This window comes from Vespula pensylvanica, chromosome 2 (assembly GCF_014466175.1).
Source record: "Vespula pensylvanica isolate Volc-1 chromosome 2, ASM1446617v1, whole genome shotgun sequence".
Classification (NCBI taxonomy): Eukaryota; Metazoa; Arthropoda; class Insecta; order Hymenoptera; family Vespidae; genus Vespula; species Vespula pensylvanica.
Window position 1 is genome coordinate 12725832 of NC_057686.1, and position 20269 is coordinate 12746100.

At 37.8% G+C, this 20269-nt stretch overlaps 1 protein-coding gene across 14 annotated transcripts in view; it reads right to left on the reverse strand.

The window, feature by feature from the left end:
- LOC122637828 (MAP7 domain-containing protein 2-like) overlaps positions 1-19760 on the reverse strand; it is a 95173-nt gene extending 75413 nt beyond the window's left edge. For 2 of the 14 annotated variants that reach the window (XM_043830272.1, XM_043830268.1), the window contains exon 1: positions 19612-19759. In XM_043830272.1, coding sequence (XP_043686207.1) covers positions 19612-19657 — 46 coding nt within the window. In that variant the 5' untranslated portion in view covers positions 19658-19759. Of the gene's footprint in view, positions 1-3622; positions 3741-4879; positions 5023-9135; positions 9236-13634; positions 13920-15021; positions 15177-19611 lie in introns of those variants that run through there. The other 12 variants (XM_043830274.1, XM_043830265.1, XM_043830270.1 and 9 more) reach the window with 12 other exon arrangements.
- Positions 19761-20269: the final 509 nt, after the last annotated feature.

Below are 20269 nucleotides of genomic sequence, written 5' to 3' on the forward strand. Positions count from 1 at the left end.
TTATGATAATTTTATATTTCAAAAAAAAAAAAAAATCTACCATTCGTGAAATTGTAATCGTCCAACCTATAACGAATTACTCACTGAACGCGCACTAATCAAAATCAAAGTATCGAAATTTAATATAAACGCGTTTTACGATAGAGACGCGATAGAAGAGACACTCGAGGCGCGACGGTCGGCGCTCAACTGTGAGCGCGTCGAGCCTTGCTCGTGCATACTGTGTATCGCGCCAGCGAGCCGACCGCTACCGAAGATTACCGAAGATGGCCGATGTTTCGCAGATTCACCGATCAACGAGAAAAATCTTTTCTTTTTAATTTGAATGTTCGTAAAAACGAAAGTATTTATTACGTAATCTTTCTATCTACATACATTCGATCGTGAGCGTCCCTCTCTTTAATTTCTCGCATATATTACGACGTGTATATTACTTCTTTTTAACCAAATATGTATAAACGAGTTAATAAAATAAAATTAAATAAAAGAAAGAAAGAAAAAGAATAGAAATAAGGGGAGAAAAAAGAAAAAAGAAAGGAAAGAAAGGACGATTTCTCCGACATTTCTTTATCCTACAATAGAAAAATGATCACGTGATAAATGATTTTAAAGAGCGCGAAAATTCGATTCCGTAAACGTATGCAAGTTCACGTTTACTCGACACTATCTCGTCGATGATGCGAGAGCAAAGGCTCGTCGTGTACGTTTCACTCCCCCGTTCTCCTCTCGATTTGGATAGTATTAATCCATATAAAGCGATCGGTCGAAGCATCGAGGGATCATCGAAAAGACTTGACACGCGAGGCACGCACACGGAAGATCGAGAGTCGGTATAGTAACAGTATGCTCGATCCTTCGTCTCCGCACATAACAGTATTATATGTATAACCATGGATGAAATTTCTGCCACGCTGAATTAGCCCAATATCGACGTTCTACTTTGTATCTAGAGGACGACGTAATGACCCGTTACTTTGATATTTTTTATATTAGAAAAAAGTGAAATGACCGTGCAAGAAGATGCGTCATTTCGTTCTCGTATTCATAGAGACGAGAAACAGTATTCAAAGATCCTCGTAATTCTTTATTGTTCTTTGTAAATCTTCGAAGGACATCGATCTCTCCTTCTCTCTCTCTCTCTCTCTCTCTCTTTGTTTCTGGAAGGAAGGAGAAAGAGAGAGAGAGAGAGAAAGAGAGAGAGAGCGATTTCCTTCTTAGATATAATCCTCTCCGGTTTCGCAGAATTCCACGTTTCGCGAGGAGAAAAGGATTGGTCCGGCTCGAAACGAGGCGAAAGTCAAATAACGGTCTAGCCATTAAGCATAACGACTTTTTCAGCGACGCGGCAGGTTTAAAACTCGTGCAAAGCGTGCACGGAGCTCGCAACTTCGCCTTATCCTTCTTTCTTTCTTTCTTTCCTTCATTTTTTTTCTCCACTTGCTTCTCGCGCGTTTAGTCAGGTCGACGAAACGTTCGTCGAGAGAGTTAGCGAGCGTTCGATCGGTTCTTGGAAAGCGTTCGCGTACGCGGAAAATATGTAGTTCGGTATGCCTTAACTCTGCAATGAGAGAAAGAGAGAGAGAGAGAGAGAGAGAAAGAAAAAGAGAGAGATACGTTTCGAAAGGCATAAAAGCGAGGCCCGCGCGATAAATCGTAAACCGCGATGACGGTTGCACGTTCTTTTTATCTTTCTATATTTCTTTATTTCTCTATTTCTTTATTTCTTTGAGCACAACGAACATGATGATATTCTTTAGCTTACGATTTCTCGCTTACTCGTGGCCGCCACCGCCGACTCATACCACCCACGTGCCTTTCCGCTTCGCGATTCTTACGGCTGCACCGCGTGTGCGCCATAGTACCGTTCCTTCTATCTTTTCTCTCCCCTTCTCCCTTCTCCTCTCTCTCTCTCTCTCTCTTTCTTTCTTTCTCTACCCCCTCTATATGGGTGTGCGTGTGTGCATACACGCAGAACTTTGTCCTTTTCTTTTTGGACTGTCACATTAGCTGCATCCTTCTTCCTTTGCTGAACGACTTAGCGATGCATCGAACCAACCAACTCGCTAAAGTAAGAATACGAAGTTGAAAGCAGAATTTTTATTCTAATTGTTCTCTCGATTGGTTCAATCGTATGTATATATATATATATATATTATTCCGTAGACCATGACCTAGAACGATGGATTGAGAAATAAATATAATGGTAAGACAGAATCAGGGAAAATTTGAAATTACAAAGAGAATAGGAAAGTTTCGATTCGCTGGGGCTTTGTTCTTCCTTCTCTTTTCTTATAATCGTTCCAAATGAAAAACGACCGGCTTACCAACTTCGTTTCGGTCTTTTGCAAGAGTTTTAAACTTAATAATGCTGGATTTATAAAGCTTTCTCTTATTAACGCATTGCGAAACGCATTCCTTGCTCATAACCTACTCTCGATTCAATTATATACTTTTCCGACCGAATTTTCTTATCACACTTTGCCATTGGTTCGTATTTACGAAGGAAAAAAAATAAATAAATTATTACCAGATTTGTTTGTTTTGTTTTCTTTTCTTTTTTTTCTTTTTTACAATCGTGTTAGAAGGCTGATCTTACGCAGACCGTATCGCAGAAATTTTCTCAACAAAATGCTTTGGATATATCTATATCTATTATAGATCTTGTTTGAAAGAAAAAAGAAAAAAAAAAAAAAGAAGTAGTTATTAGTTAGTCATAGCATTTACTAGCGTCATAGTATCGAGTTACTTCCACGAGTTTTAAATCTATCATAAGTATTTAGATTTTTTTATGATAGTTTCAATTAACGATACGCTAGAATCGTTGTTTCGAGAATCACGAATTTGATACTTTATTGTCGTCACGTAAGGAATGCAAGCATGTGACTGATACACATCATGGTGTCTCATGTCACTTGAAAGATAGTAAACATTTAAAATAAAGGAACTGCCCACATAGTTGAAGAAAGTGTCAGCACGGCTCACGATCTTCTCGAGATTATTTATTTATTTATTTATTCTTTGTTGTTGTTGCTCAACGTACTCCTTTAAAAAGTTTCTCTCCTATGTTCTATCTGCAATTAAACATTTTTTCTTTTTTTTCTTTTCTTCTTCTTTTTTCCCCCTTAAATCTTTGATACGCTTCGTATAGTAAATCGATTTATTCAAGAAAGAGAAAAAAAAAAAAAAGAATGTTCGAAAATATTCGTCAAATTTTAAGTACGTACGAACGACGTTGAATCTTCTGATAAAAGCGGATAATCGGGATTTATAGGGATTCGAATAAAATTTCACCGCGACATCCGTCGATCCGATTATCGACCTCGAAGCAATTACCGTACGAAAACGATCTCTTTTAAACCCTCTTTGCTTCTTCCAATCTAGTAGTGATGTTCTTTTTCTTTATTGTTATTATTATTATGATTATTATTATTATTTTATTATTATTACTATTGTTGCTGTTGTTATGTACTATTGTTGTGAGCAAAGCTTTCTCTCACGTCGATTAAAAAATTGACTAGAATCCTTGGACAATAATTACGTAAAACGAAATGGATCGATTTTAACGAACATCGTTAAAAATCGTAACTTTTCAATTTGTAGAGTTATTTATAAGAATAATCACCTGAGATAAAAAGTCCGAACGGCACGTACGAATTACTCGACACACTTCGTTGGAGACAATGAATTTTTGCTTTATTTCCGTTCGGCACAGTTGATTTTTCCAATTTTGTTTTGTTACTTTATTTTTACTTTTTCTCATCGATAACGACGACGAATATACCCTTGGGGGACACTCATTCTTTTTCTTGTCCGTTCGACGATTCGATTAATGTGTCTTGTATTCGCACTTGGATCGAACTATCGTCCTTTCTCTGCAATACAAATATACATACCTTTGCATTTAGTGTCTTACGATTGATACGAATGAGACGTGTGTCATCGATTCGAACGACATATTTCATCTTTCATTTCATTGTTTCTGTTCGTTATAGAACGCTGTTTGAGTTATAGCAAGGAGATTTTTTTATTGGAAAGTTACCGGAAGAAGAGATTCTAACTTATAAAACGTAATACGTGTACGGGTTTGATCTGGGCCGTATCAAAAGGAGCACGTAGGTCTTCCGATGTTGAAGCAACCGAGCATAGCGGAAGAATAATAAAAAGGATAGCAGTAGCATGCCGAATGTGACCCAGTTGAAAATCCGATCGATCGACCGTATCCTCCTTTATATTGACAATGAACGACATCGAGAGAATACGAAAGAGACTAAGAAAGAAAGAAAGAAATAAAGAAAGAGAAAAAGAAAGAAAGAAAGAAAGAAAGAAAAATGAGAGAAGACATTTCGTATCCTCGCCAAGTCGTAACTTGCTCGACACCGGGACTTCTCAAGTAAATAAAGTTTTTCCTTTCGAGCGTCTTACCAATAAACCAGCCAACCTTCCAAAAATATCCACCCTCGTTATCGTAAACTCTTCACAAATTATTTTAGAGATGTAATTGTCCTTCTGGAAGATGTCTTCGCAGGTAGAATCCGTGCAGCTGCAGTAAATATTACAAACCGTAGAAAGATTTACGTCATCGACAGACGCATCGAGAATATTGTCGACACGTCGATAATAAACATATGAAAATGTTTATTTCGAGTAGGAATAACTTTTGTCGTTAATATCTCTCGACTTAACGTACTGTACGAATAAACTATCCCACATTTCTCCATATAAGCTGGATCGATAATTATTTTCTCAAAGAGACGAACTTTCCTCTCGCCAACACTCGAGACGGCTATCGATTTTTCGTCTCCGACCTTTTTAGACGCACCCACGTACGTTTCCTGACGACTTTCTCGCGCTGATTGAAATGAAATATAAAAACGTTTACCTGATCTCCGATCGAACATCATCCGCGATCCGCACAAACAAACACCGTAAACCCATAACGAAACTGCGACCGAGTAAATTCTCAACTTCCGAGAGTTTTTCGTGTATAGTAGGCTTCCAATCGGCAAGCAAGCTATGACTCACCTGTAACAGAAAGAGAAATGACGTCTTAACAGTCGTAATTGACGTTAATTGGAGATATCTGGAACGTTATTTAAAATTAGCACGAATTTAATTAATTTGCTGGATTTTTTGTTTGTCGACTTTAAGAGAAAACGTTTCGGACGAGATAAGTGTATCCTGTTTTTCACGCGACTCCGATTCGAACGCGGCTACTTATTTCTAGATAATATCGGCCTATCGAAAAATAAATGTTTTAACGGAACATCAAAAGAGAACAAGAAAAAATAAAGAAAGAAAGAAAAGAAAATATCGTTGCCTGAAATTTCGTTTCTTATACCGTGTAATCGCTTTGTCCGAATTAAAATAAATGTCTCTTTAAATCCGATCGATTCGTCAGAACTCTGCAGTACCATCGATCGAATAAAAAAGTCGGATGATTTGTCCTAAAGTTTATTACTTCCGTCGAACGATGGCGCAGCGATCTAATCGACGCTCGCGCTATCGGACATTCTAGCGGGAGAACTCGGAATCATCCGACGAATTCGAAACGTATGGCGCGCATTAACTTGGTGCTTACAAGCGATGGACAATTTTAGAGCTGGCCCCGTGTTAATCCGGTGAGTTCGGAAGAATCGGTTTGTCCATAGACGAAATTAGACGTCGAACGAGCCTAGCGCGATTGACGTTCCCATCCAGCCTGGGATCTAATCCTATATAACCGAGTTGGTACAGGCTCGCTACTATCTTATTTCTCCTCTTACTGCTTTTGTTTATATTTCTATTATAGCCGAGTTCAACGACGAGTTCGAAGTCACTGACAGAGAAGAGAAGAGAAAGATAGAGAGAGAGCGTCACGTTCAAATGTCAAATCAAATCTTTGCACTCGCGTGTATTTTCGGCTACCTTTTAACTACACTCAAAGAAAATAATATATCGAATATCTCTAAATGACGATTTTCCATGCGACAATAGCAAGGAGGAGGCTGAACGTTTCGAGAAGAAAATGATTCATCGGTTTTATGTCTCTCTCGTCTAACGACGAGTGCACCACGAGTATTCTCGGTATCGTCTTGCGAATCCTCGCGAGCTGCCTTCGATGGCGGCCGCTTTAAACGGTGAACGTGACATCACGCCTGTGCCAAATACTTTCATCGTCTAACGGAAGTCGTTATTTTTATCTTTCCCTTCGCTTCGTTACTGAAAGCGCGTTTATTTCTTAAGATGCAGTGCGATCGACCAAACGGAAATATTCGAAGGTCTCCCATTAGGTAGAAGTAGATCGGTACGAGACAAAGAAGATAAATTAACTCGACACTGAACTCGTTTTAAACGTCAACAAAATGTGTTTATTTAATTAAAAATTTGTTCAAGAACAAAAAAAAAAAAAGAAAGAAAGAAAAAGGAAAAGAGAAGACAAACAGTTCCACGAGTTTATCTTTTAATACTTCCGATTTACCGATGACTACGAACGAAGCTGACGTAAGCTGTTTCGAGACAGTTCTCTTTATACATGTGATTCAACGACAGTATCAAAGATCGCCCACTTTAATGACTCGATTACTCGCGAATTAGTCGTCGGTTCGTTGCTCACGGCAAGCCCACGTTTTTCCTCTCATCCAATCTCTTAGAATTGTCTTAGACATTATCTGATAAGGGTCAGAAGGTTATCCTTAAGGGAGATAAAATATATTAGAAAGGATCTTTCATGATGTTCGAAATGCACAAGAATCGGTTCAATGGCCTAATGGATGAACCTTGTCGAAAGAGATACTGCGATCTAGTCGGCGACAGGTTTTACGACGTCCGGAGATTAACGTGATTCCGGTTGACTTGATATCTATCCTTCTCCCCCCCCCCTCTCTCTCTTTCTCTCATGAAGAAGTCCCTTATTTCCTTTCGTAGCTTCTAGAGAAACAAATTTATTAGCCGATAATGACATAACGGTTTTAAACGACCTTGAATTCTTAGTAATTAAATGCACCATTTTTCATTGCGATAACTTCACGCGTACGACGGTTATTATTAATGTATAAGATTAAGGTAACGAAGTCGATACTCCTAACGAGGGAGAAATATGTAAATTAAAAGTATACTTTGACGAGGATCATATGATCTTAAAAAATTATAAATAGATCAAGAAATATCAATGTATGCTATTTGCATTTTGTTATAGCAATTTGTAAACATCATAATTTATAAAATTCTTCCGGATCATTAAATTTTTGCAACACCTAAGAAACGACTAATAAGAATTAATATTGCTTATACAAAACGCATGATATTAATCGCATACTTCGCTTCTCGTCGCTATCGGAATCAATCGTTATTATCTAATAAATGTTAAAGAATAATAATAAAAAAGAGAGAACAAGTTTCGAAGAGTGCAGTTATCGTGACTTTGCGATCTAAACTCGTTTCGTTAGTTAATCTATACTAATGAGCTGAGAAATCACAGATTTCCTATTCGATATCTACGAAATCATGAATTAAAGTCTCTGTAATTCTATAAAACGAAAGTTCCAATGAAGATATCGCTACTTGGTCTCGTATCATCTAATCTCTTTTATCTAATCTAATCTGAAAGAATTAAGTCGTACATGTAAGCCTTATAAACGGTTGTATAAAGCTCGAGGCTCCCACGGTGTATGATTCGATGAACAAAACCCAATGCGTGTTGCACGTCGTGTACTAGTAGTCACAGTATTTTTCATTGACCGTGTTCAAAAGAAGTAGTAGATAATGGTTCGGAGGAAACATTAAAAATATCGACAAAATTCACGGGCAACAGATTGGAATTAAAAAAAAAAAAAAAAAAAAAATCAAGTATTTCTTTAAAAATATATATATATATAATTTTGTTAACACCTGTTAACACTATATAATTTTACTTTGCCTTTTCCTGCTAACGAGGCAAAGAAAAAAAAAAAAAAAAAAATGAGTAACCTTTACTTGAATATTTTTGCCATTAAATACCAACATCTCCCCATCGATATCTATAGTTATCGAATAAATAGAGATGCGAGAATACAATTGCCGAGAAAAAGTAGGTTGCGGCACCTCGTGAAAAGAGTACAAACGGCGATTCGGAGAATATCGTATAATCGCGAACGCGGAAAATCAATGATCGTAGGAAGGCGCGTGGCAACGTTCTCTCTTTCTCTCTCTCTCTCTCTCTGACTCTCTTGGGCGGTGTGTTAGCTCGTTGCGTCACACAAGTGGAATTAAATCAAATAAGCAATTTAGAGGAGCAATGCGATTAAGTCAACGATTTATGGCGTTTGATATAATACGGCTTCTTCTTGTACTTGGATTAGACGAAGTCGAATTGACTATCGAATCTTTTACAAGCGATTTGTCTACCTACAAGACGCATTCCCTTAGCCTTCTAATTCTCCTATTCGGATCGATAGAATTGCTGCTTGGCGTTATTTCGTACGAAAGGTCTGCCAAGAAAATTTGCACGTGCCCGAACAGGAGTCTTGTACGACTCGAACCGCGAGTCTTTCGTTTTTTGGCAATCATTTTTTATTCACTCTCTTTATCTTTCTTTCGCGTTGTAAGCTTGTTACACGTTACGTGTGCGACAACGAGACGATAATCGTAAGAAGGAAATGATATAAGCACGAGATAAGAACGAAGCTTTTGGTGCCCGACGATGAATATGGCCGTGCTCTTGTCTTTGCAGGAGATGCGCAGCTGTTAAGAGAAAAGCAGCGTGCCGTGAAGCTCTGGAAAAGAAATAACGAAAAAGCTCGACGAACAAACGTCTTGCGAATTGCAATCGTCGAGTGCAAGGATGCGCAGGCTCGCGACCTCGTTTCCTTCGAACATGACTCGTCGTCGTCATCGTCGTCGTCGTCGTCGTCGTCGTCGTCCTTGTCAAGGAAGCCCAGTCGTCGTTCGAGAAACAGCACGAAGTTTCTCGGAGCAGATTTTTGCGGAAGATAACGTGTGGCCGAACATAGCGAATTTTTCAGCAGTGCGGAGCGAAATTGGAAGGGAAAGAAAAGAAAAGAAAAAGGAATAGAAAACGAAAGGAAAGAAAAGGATGAGAGGAAAAAAAAGAGAAGCGCCAGAGAAGAACATGGAAAAGATGGACGAAAGAAAAACGGCGTGCAGATTGAAAAAGTTTACCTCGAACAATGGTTGTAACCGGCCATTGGGAAGACTCGAGCCTCTTACAACACCACATGTTTACAGCTTCTTTTATTAAGCCAGACACGAAAAGGTGTGACTTCGTGTCCTCTCCTTAACTAATACTCGAGGACGACGACGACGACGACGACGACGACGACAACGAAGGAGAAACAACGAGTGGGACTTTTCTTTCTTTCTTTCTTTCTTTCTTTCTTTCTCTCTTTCTTTTTTTTCTTTTAATCCCTCTCACGAGAAGACAAACTACTGGTGAAATAGGAAAAGAAAAGAACGAAAAGGACAAAAGGTAAAGACGAAAACGAAGACGAGTGTAGAAGAAGAAGAAGAAAACGACGAGGAGGAGGAAGCCCCAGAAAGCCCTTTCCTCGCGCGTGAATACGCTCCGAATCGGTCGAAAGAGGGAGCGCAGTGAACTTTCCTTCTCTCGTCGCGACGAACCACGGCGCCGGCAAATGGCGTCTGTGGTCGATAGACCACGCACGCTCGGCTCAACATTTCTCTTCCCCGCTTCACCTCGACCTCCTATAGTTTCCATGGGGGACCAAAAGATGGGGTAACGTCTATACGTTCCATTGCCTATTTCCTTTCTATCAAATCGAATCGACCACTTTCTCCTCCCGTGTCTCATTCTTTTTCTTCTTCTTTTTCTTCTTCTTCGTCTCGTCACACCCATCCGGTACGAGGATAGCTCTCTAATTTGCCCTGCAAATGAACCTCTTCCCCCACCCCTCTGTCTCTTTCTCTCTGCTTTTTCTCTATCGTTGTTTCAAACGTTCCAAGTTGATTACGATTATCGATCCCTTGTTGTTCGAGGTAAACGAGAAATTCCTCGTGGAATTTAATAGGATTATTGGAAAAAAAAAAAAAACAATTGGGTTTTCTTTTTATTTTTGTAATAAAACATCCTTGTCCCCACTCCTACTCTCATTTCTCACATCCCACCCGATTAATCAATCAATCAATCAATCACATCTTATTATTCTATTATCGATGATGAAAAGGAATCTATGATGGAGATAAAAGAATAGAAAGAATAAAGAATTAAAATGTAAAAGTCTACTGTAGAAGTATGCGAGGGTTTGTCATCACGGATAAAAATACGGCGAAGCAAGGTGAACGTACTCGCGTCCTTTGAGAGAGTCCTTTCATATTCGTTTCTAACCATACCGACTGTAGAAGCATTATATTCTCCATTTCTACGGTTATCGATTGCACTGAGTTAACCGCGTAAAAGACAACTATTGTTTCCACGATATCTCCGATAACTTCTTTTCTATCCTTTCAACGAGCCCGCGGAATTCCATGTCGATCGGCTAGGAAATTAAATCCTGAAATTATACGCTGAAATATACACTAATACACTTTACGTATATACAGTGTACATATGTAAGATCGCAAGAAACGGAGGAAAAAAGTAAATGAGAATAAGATCGATGTAGAATAAAATTGATCTCGACTTTTACCTTCTATCTTTATTACGTTTCAGCAATAACCCACGTAATATCTTCTCTTCTCTATTTCATAATACTTCTCGATCCTTTATCGAACGTTCTAACCAAACATCGTGACATCATTCGAATCAAAAAAGAAAAAAAAAAAAAAAAGAAGGAAAAAGAAAGGAAAAAACTTATCTTACAGCTCTTAGAAACGCGTTCGTTCAAAGTCTCATCCTGAAATAATCAAAAAGCTAGGTAGGAACGTTAAGTAACGAAGGAAGTTTTTTTCTTTGGGAAGTTTCTCAAAGGAAAATTCAACCAGGCGATTTCGTCTTTGGTAGAGCGCGTTTAGCGAATTCAAATTCTAAGATGAAGAGACAACAAGAAAGAAAGAAAGACAGAAAGCGAGCGAGAGAGAGAGAAAGAGAGAGAGATCGGATCTAAATATAGCGAGGAGGAGCGCATAGTTTCGCTAAGGAATTTCCAAGACTCCTCGAAGGCAGCAAGCACGGCAAAGCACTTCTACGTCTTGCGCATATTTTTCGCGCGCTGCTACCGTCCGTGCAAGATCCGCGATATGCGGAAGAACAGACGAACAAGGAGAATTAACGCGCTAGCGAGTTCTCCGGGCGCGTTAATTCTTCGAACGCGTCACGGATCGATCGCGAAAGAATGAACAAGCTCATCCTCGCGCACACTCCTCGATCCGATCGTCGAGTTCGCGCGTTTATCGCTAGACCATCGTAATAACAAACGAATACTAACTACTTCCCTTCCGTACGAAAGATAGATAAAAAGAAAAAAAAAAAGAGAGAACTTATAATCGTTTCTATGGATCGATATTACGAAGAAGTAGCATTTAAAAAAAATTCTCTTTTAATTAATATGTTGAATATCGTATGGGGTCTTAACGATGATTCGATTTTGCAAATTTGATTTTGTGACATTGCAGCTCTCTTAATTTTGTAAAAATTGTATCAAAATGCGAGTAAAATCTCTTATATCTGTTATATACACGAAAAGGTTTAGAAAGTATTAAACGAACATGTCGACGTGTGCTGGATAGCTTCGATAGTAAACGTTCGTAAATGCGTAGGCAATATTTAAAATTTGTTTCTTTATTAGTTATCTTGCAAGAAATCAAAAAATGTTGATATCGAATACGATTGAATTCAAGATAAGAGGAGAGGAAAAAGAATCACTTGATTAAAATGAAATATCGCGTTAAGATCAACTCGTGTAGGAAATAAAAATAAAAAGAAGGACAAGCAATCATCGACCGAGAATCATTCAAACAATTTTTCCACTCTCACCATAAATTATTATTAATGATAAAGGTCGTGAGAAATGGTGAACGGTTTTCCGATATTACCGATAATCGATATACACGTACATATATCGTGATACACCTAACAGTTCCACGAAGTTATTACTCATCGAAGTGTATCCGGCACTCGCTTCCGTGGAATTTCTCACCCTGCCAGAAGATCGAGATAACTATGGACGATAGGAGACGGATTGATCTGACAGGAGCCGTTATTAGTGAGCTCGATGTTCGCCATGTTCTACTCTTATGCCTACTTATTATACATACACTATTATGCATAAATCGGATATTCTACATTATTATTAATAACATTGAAATTAATTAATTACAATCATTAATAAGGATTACGTTGAGATCTCATTAGCAATTATAAAAGTTTATTGAAAATTGCCCGTGAAAAATATTTCTAATTATTTCTTCTACGCTTCTGTAAAATAGAAAAAAGAGAAGGAAAGAAAAAATGTAAATCATAAATTTACTCCTACTATCAGCTAATCGTCCGGATGTTTATATATTCCATTGTATATAGATATCTATGTACTAATAAACTCCCTCGTAGAGACACTACTAGAGCGTAATAATCGTTCTCGTGGTCGCAAACCAAGAGCAAAGAGAAGAGCGAATTTTTTGCGCGCGCACCTTGAAAGGCCTCGTAGCATGTTTCAAAAGGTTCGGTAACGTTCCGGAGTGAACCCAAAGCAAAAGAAGGAACTCGCTGAAAGCAGCAACGGTCGACACGCAGCCAAGTTGGCTATTTTCGCACGAGGCCTTTTCAGGACGCAGCCGGCTGCATTCCTTTCGGCGTCCGCGAAACGATGCTGCTATTCGAAAATCTTATTTTCTTATTAATCCTTTTTCCTTTACTTTTCTCGGGAAGAAGATCGCAAGAGGGAGGACCGATCGAGCTCGTGGATAAAAGAGCAAGTGAATTATCGAAAAGAATATTTTATCGTACTATAATATAAGAGATATCTCTTCTACTAACAAGTGAAAGGAAAACTAACGGTATCTCAAATATCAAAATAAATTAATTTAATTAAGTAATAAATTCAACAAAGATTAATGTGCCATAATTAATAATTAGATCTTATACTTTGAAGCTGACAGGTTGATAAATTATCTCTACGAATTAACAATGCACGGTAGAAATGTTTCAACGAATTAAAAAAAAAATAAAGAAAAAAGAAAAAAACAGGAAAAAAAAAAGAGAACGAAAGGAAAAAAAAAAGTGTACATTATAACACAATTATGAGAACGTACAATAATTTAAATATAAATTTCTGCGAAATTTACATTTAACGTGAACTTAAGTCGAAGAATTTTAAGCAAGATAAACGTCTCTTGATAACAATGATAAACGTTGAATACCAATTGGCATAGTAGATAACGTTTTTGAATGGAACGCCCAAGCTCAAATCATTCGGACTTGTTTTTCGCTTCGTCGGCTGTTAGACTTTCCTCCTACACTCGTTCGAGTCAATTAGTGTCTTCGTACGAAACGATACATATCTATATATGTATTGCGCAACGAAACGGAATGGAATGGAATAAAATAGTACTCTGAACGACACGTTACACGACCGATAACCCGTATATATGATATTAATTTATCGCTAATAGACGCAAAGAATGCACAGAGACGCGAAAAGAAGGGTGGGGGATGGAAGAGGGGGTGTGATGAGAGCACACTTTAAATTAAAGCAAATAACTCCTACCTAAATTCAGTTTTCCGTGTTCGGCAAACATAGCAATCGCCATTGTGATTAGAACACTGTTATCCAAGGTCGAGTAGTAAACTTTGTTCACATTAAATATCCTTCTATATTTACTACGAATTAAATAAATATTCAACGAATCGATATGACGACGTCGTAAGATGTTTATATTTTCGAAATGAGAAAGAGGAGATTATAAAATTACTCGCATATTTGTATGAGACGATGAAACACGTAATATGTCTATATGTATGTTCGATACACGAGCATATATGTATAAATGATGAATCATCCAGAGGATTCACGTTATTAAAGTGCACGCGGAGCGATCTGTTACGTCAAAATTTAATCTCCCAAAGAGAACGAGAAAGCGAAAAAGAGAGAGAAAGAGAGAGAGAAAGAGAGAGAGAGGAGAGGGGAAAGAGAGGGAGTACGAATTGTTCGTCATTTCAATTTTCCCGACACAATGTGCTATTTAAAACACATAGGTACCGTCTGAAATTCAAAATGAACGTGCGTGTTATCTCTAATCTATCGAATTGTTACAAATGATATTAGATAATAAATTACGCATATTTGCTCGAATTTTATTGTGACATGAACATCCAAAATAAGAAAAGTTTTGAAAACTTAAAAGTTCCGATTCTAATATCGGATTCTATATCTCTTTCTTTCTATCTTTCTAAATTTAACTCGATGCGACACCTCTTTAAAAAACTTGCTTAGCTCTTTAATTTTTATCTTTTCATTTTTTTCGTAAATATATATATATATATATATATATATATATATATATGTATGTATGTATGTATGTATGTATAGTTATCACCATCGTAATAACAACACGTTGCTCTTTGCGTGACTACTCTATCTCCAGTACGAGTTACGAACCGAACTTTGCAATTTTCCGGTTACAAATTAATATCAAAAATTTGCATTGGTTTTCGCATAATTGCCCGTTAACGAGTTCGAACGTGACACACGCTAGTGCTTGACACTTGACTTTCGCGATCGGACCATTACATATATGGAGATACATAAGTAATGAAAATGAATTGGTATTCATTTTGATTACTATTGGACAAGGAAATCGTAGCTGCAAATAGAAAAAAAAAGTAGCCGTGCGTTACGTGTACAAAAAAAATTATTTACGTTGCACAAAAAAGAGAAAAAAAGAAAAAAAAAAAGAAAAAACTTGATGATTGATACGAGCTAAAATTGTACACTCCCTCTTCCTCTCCCTCTCTCTCTCTCTCTCTCTCTCTCTCTCTCTCTCTCTCTCTCTCTCTCTCTCTCTCTCTCTCTCTCCGTTTTCTTGATAATTTCCTACGCATAAATCTCCTCTTTTTTTTTCTACGGGACGTAACAACGAAATGCGTGTACGTACGTACGAAAAAGGATCAGCTTTGACGCACGTTCCCGAAATGATGAACGAGAAAGATAACGATAGATTATAATGAATTAGACACTTTTAAAGCGCGTCCTTGACTTTCCCGTAGAAAAGGCGCGACTGAGCGATCGTGTTCCAGCGAAATCGCGCGACGCCCGAAGTCGCCCGCGTTCTACGGCTGCGTCGAGCGGATGAGAAGCACATAGCGCCTTTACGATGAATCAGCCCCCTCCCTCTTCGTCTTCCTCTTTCAACCCCTCTCACTCTTATACATCCAGTAGACGCAGTCGCGTACTTTCTTTCATCGCAAATGCGAGCCTTATATCGGTGCATTGCAATGATGTCATCGTTGCCCTAGCCCTACTGATAAGCTACAAAGAATTATACAAAATAGACTAATTGATCATTTGTACTAGACTTACATCATCGTGTACTAGATAAAATATAATAGTAATGATAATTAACTGACTGACGTATGTTGAAAAAATGTGAAATCATTGTAACTTTCTTTATTTCACTTTAAGTATGTATATGTATGTGTAGAAGATACTACGGACCCATAAAAAGTTTCTAATTTCATAGAAATAATTATCGTCGAGTATCTTTAATTATCGATGGATTCATACGGAATATTATTTCATATGGTCATAACGTATAGATAAAGTTTGTAAGTTTCTTGGAAGAAGAAACTTTTCAAGAGAAAAAAGATGTACAATATATAAACATAAATTCTATTCTAGGTAAGTACATGCAAGAGATCAAAGATCTACTCGCACGACCTTTAAGATCTTTGAATTTAAAGCCTTCGGGTCGTTATGCGTTGGACCATTTAAAGCAGCTGGTATTTAACACTTTGACGGCCGCATTTCATACAAGGATTCTCGTCTATTGCGGATAGCTTTTACGTAGATTGAAAATTACGAACAATAAATGTTTAAAAAATTTATACAGGATATATTCCATAAGTCTATAACTAAGAGTATTTCTATAACATCGTATATTAAGAGCATGTCATTAAAATCATTTGGAGTTGAAATTGTTTAACAAACATATGTCCATAAATACTTCCTAATAAAATAACTACCATTCAAAGTTAATGTGAATATTTGACAAAAGAAAGAGAAAAGAAATTTAATGAACCTCTGGACTACTTTCTTTGGTGGTATATGAAGTCAATAGTTTATAGAAAACAATCTCGCAATAAGGGCAAACTTGTCAACAGAATTATGGATGCGGCAATGCAAATAAGAAATTCTACCGGCATAATGGAACGAGCTGTTAACTAGCTAACTTTTACGCAAGAAGAAACTTTGTATTAAATCTGCAGGAGATAATTTCAAACAGAATTTGTAATACATTTGAGCCGTTCGCAGGCCAAAACGATTAACTCTATTTTTAGAATACATTTTTTTTTTTCTTTTTTTTTTTTAATTTCAATGTAAAAGCATTTGGTTATAAGTTGACGTATTTATATTGAAAATAAATTTCTTCGATAATTAAACTTAACATTTAATAAATTTAATTAAACTTTACAACGACAAAACTTTTTATGGACGTTATATAATAAATAATGTACAATTATAACTTTAATAGCAAAATATAACTATCGATTTTCTTTAATTCTCTTTTTCAGGAGTTACTCGATTTTTACAAATAATCGATTGAGTAGGAGTTAATCATTTGTAAATGAACAAGTTAAATTAAACGTCTATTTTCTTTTCTTTATCAAATATTAAATATTCGCATAAACTTTCAACGATTGTAACTCTGTTAAGTATCATTTACGGAGACATACTTATTAAACGATCTCAATTTTAAATGACTTCAATAACGCGCCATTTAATTATACAGAGCTGGAGTCATGGGACACCCTATATAAAGTCGGATAATGATCACTGGCAAAGCGAATTTATACGTATATATGCAAAATTGGTAACCACTGAAAGAGCAAAGTCATATCTACGTAATGTCAGCTGATAACCATTGGCTAGTGAAGTCATACGTACGTGACAGCGGTCGTCTAAGTATTAAGATAAACACTTGTGATATATTTAGAAAAAAAAGAGAGAGAGAGAGAGAGAGAGAGAGAAAAGAAAAAAGTCAATAATTGATTTTTTCGTACGTACATCGAATCAATCGCATACAATCCTTTCATAGACGAATAGAACAGAGACAACGAATTATAAACGATATCTGGGTCAGTGTTCCAACTATTGTTAGGTGCGTATGATAGAAAAAAAAAAAAGAGAAAGAGAGAGATAGAGAGAATGATCCCCCGTACCGGAACCGAGCATTTAGGGTTCGACGAAATGATCGTGTAGATAATCTGGATCGATCTAAAAAAAACTTTCTCAATGCGATTTCATCGAGTCCGTTCTCTTAATTAGCAAGAAATTAACTCGAAAAGAAAAGAAAGAAAAAAATAAAGAACCACAAGACTTACATAACGATATTATAATAATTAACATATATGCATAATACGTGTGTTACATAGAACGCGATATGGACTATGGTATAATTGATAGATGCATCATGCTAGCTAATATTGACCTCACTCCCACGCGAGACTACATTGTATTTGCGAATGAAAACAAAAATGCCGAGATAAGCATACACCGGTGGTAACTTAGGAAGATGTATGGGTCACGGTACATTGCCGTGTTATGTTGAATGACGAACTTAAGACGAACTTAGACACTGTGTATGTATGTGTGTGAAACAAAAAATGTTTTTACCCGTGTTTATTTATTATTTATTTATTTATTTAATTATGTATGAAGGCTCGTAAAACTTCTCGGCAATATTAAAGAGCAAAGTTCTATGAATGATTTCTTTTTCATTCGGTTAAAAATCTGAAACACGCGAGATATAAAACTCTACGATTTTACGATCGAAAATATGCTATAATAATAGACTGATAAAATACAAAAGATATCATTTGAAAGTCCTTGTTCGAATATGCGTTGAAGTATTAGAAAATATTAGAACGTTATGATCGTTCGAGTCACGCAAATGATGGGTGCGCCATTGATGTTATACGGAATTTATTAGGATCGTTCGATATAGCGGTATACGAAAAATTTTTGTCGAAGAAGAGCAACGCGAATTGTACTAACACATTAATACTAGAGATCGAATCACGAGTGACACGATAGAGAAACGCCATGGAGAGAATCGAAGCGCATTCTACGAACTATAAATAACAGTCGAGGGCCGATACACCAATGCGTTCCGAGTAAGAAACGTCGGCATTCGAGACGTGTGTCTAGAGTCAATCTTAATACATAGAGTCTAGAACAAAACGTTAACCGTATATGTATATACGAGCGCGAGATAAATAGTCGTATAAATTGTACTTAGAATTTAGGTTAGTAAGTACGTGTGTGTGTACATATATATATATATACGTATATATACGTTAACATGTCTATACGTATATAAACGTACAAGTACGATTAGGAATGGGAACGAACGAGTTTAATTTTCTTCTCGCTTTAAGATGCACTCATACGGTGCATCGCATGTTGCGGTTCGATCTAATTCATAGCACGCTGTCGTTGAAAGTAGCACATTCGCGAATCCTCGCGGATACGTCGGGATGAGTTGTCTCTCATAGGAAGAAATTATGTAGATCATCATCTACGTATCTCGAACGGATGGGAAATTCGCGTGGACGGAGATAACGGTAATACTTTGGGTCTATGCTCGAGAATCGCAAGGCCGTAGACACACGACCTTAACGACACGCGACGTGCACGTCGCGCTTCGAGTGAACGCGGAGTGGGACGGTGATAGAATGCGAATAGGGGAAGGAGAGAGAAAAGAGAGAGAGAGAGAGAGAGAGAGAGAGAGAGAGAGAGAGAGAGAGAGAGAAAGAGAAAGAGAGACAGAGAGAGGAGACGGACGAGTCGACCGCATCTACGTGTCGTCGTCGTCGTAGTCGTCGTCGTTGTCATTGTCGTTTTCGTTCACCCGCGCAATGACACGAGGAGTATATCACAGCGTGCTTTCGGCCTGTCAAAAAGTTTTATCCCCACCTTTCCCACTTCATTCTCGATATCACCCTGGTTGCCGTCATCGACGAATTACCAATGAAATCGACAACGACAATAAAAGCGACGGCGACGACGGCGACGACGACGACGACGACGATGACGATGACGGCAACGACGACGACGACGACGACGACGACGACGACGACAACGACGACGACGACGACGACGACGACGACGACGTTGCACCAATGGTCACGCCTTCGATAGAGGATCGTCGATCTCTTCCTCGACATTTGTACGTAAAAACTCGAAACCGAGAACTCATAGAAAACAACAAAACTAACGTCGAAAACTTTTCGTATCCTTATTCGCACGCACGCAACTTGGCGAATCTTTCCTCGATTCGACCGTTATCTATCTCTTTCGACAGGCACTCTCCGGCGAGCTGCACGACCTGCAGATGGCGTGATCCTTTCGTAGCTTTCGCATAATCCACCGCAAGAAGGAAAGCAACCATGCGAGCCTCGTCGAACGTACGCGCCACCTCCGCTCGTCACCGTGCTTAACGACAAAGATTTAGCCTTATAAGTACCTCGTTTGTCGATGAGCTCCGAAATCTCCTCCTTGTTGTCGGCCATCTTAGCACCAGTCACTGGTCACAATGCACGCTGGGTAAAAACAAACGAGCAGCACCGAGAGGCGCGTCGCCGGCAGCGCCTCTCTCTCGTGCTCTTCGCGTTCACGAGTGTCGATCGCGGCGCCTCTATCGGCGATATTTTTTACTATTGATGACGTCGTCGTTCGTAACTTGTCTTTCTCTTTCTCTCTCTTTCTTTCTCTCTCTCTCTCTCTCTCTCTCTATCTCTGTCTCTCTCTCTCTGTCTCTTTACCTCTCTTTCTCTTTTCTCGTGCTTTTTGTAGCCACGACGAAGAACAAAACTTATGCTCGAAGTTCTACTCGTTATTAAAAGGAATTTACTAATGAATTATTGTCGTTTGAATCATCGTTAATGACACGGAGAAATCGCAATTCCACATACACATCTATTTTCAATCTCATCGATAATTCCCGTTATAAATCTAAAACCCGTTATGAACATAAGATTCTTTTAAAACATGCTTCTCTCTTTTCTATCTTAAGTTTACGAAATTCCAATGAATTTGTAATGCAAATATTGACTTTTGACTTTTTATAAGATGTGTGATCTACTGGTTTCAATTCGTAATAAATGAAGTATCCTGGACTATAG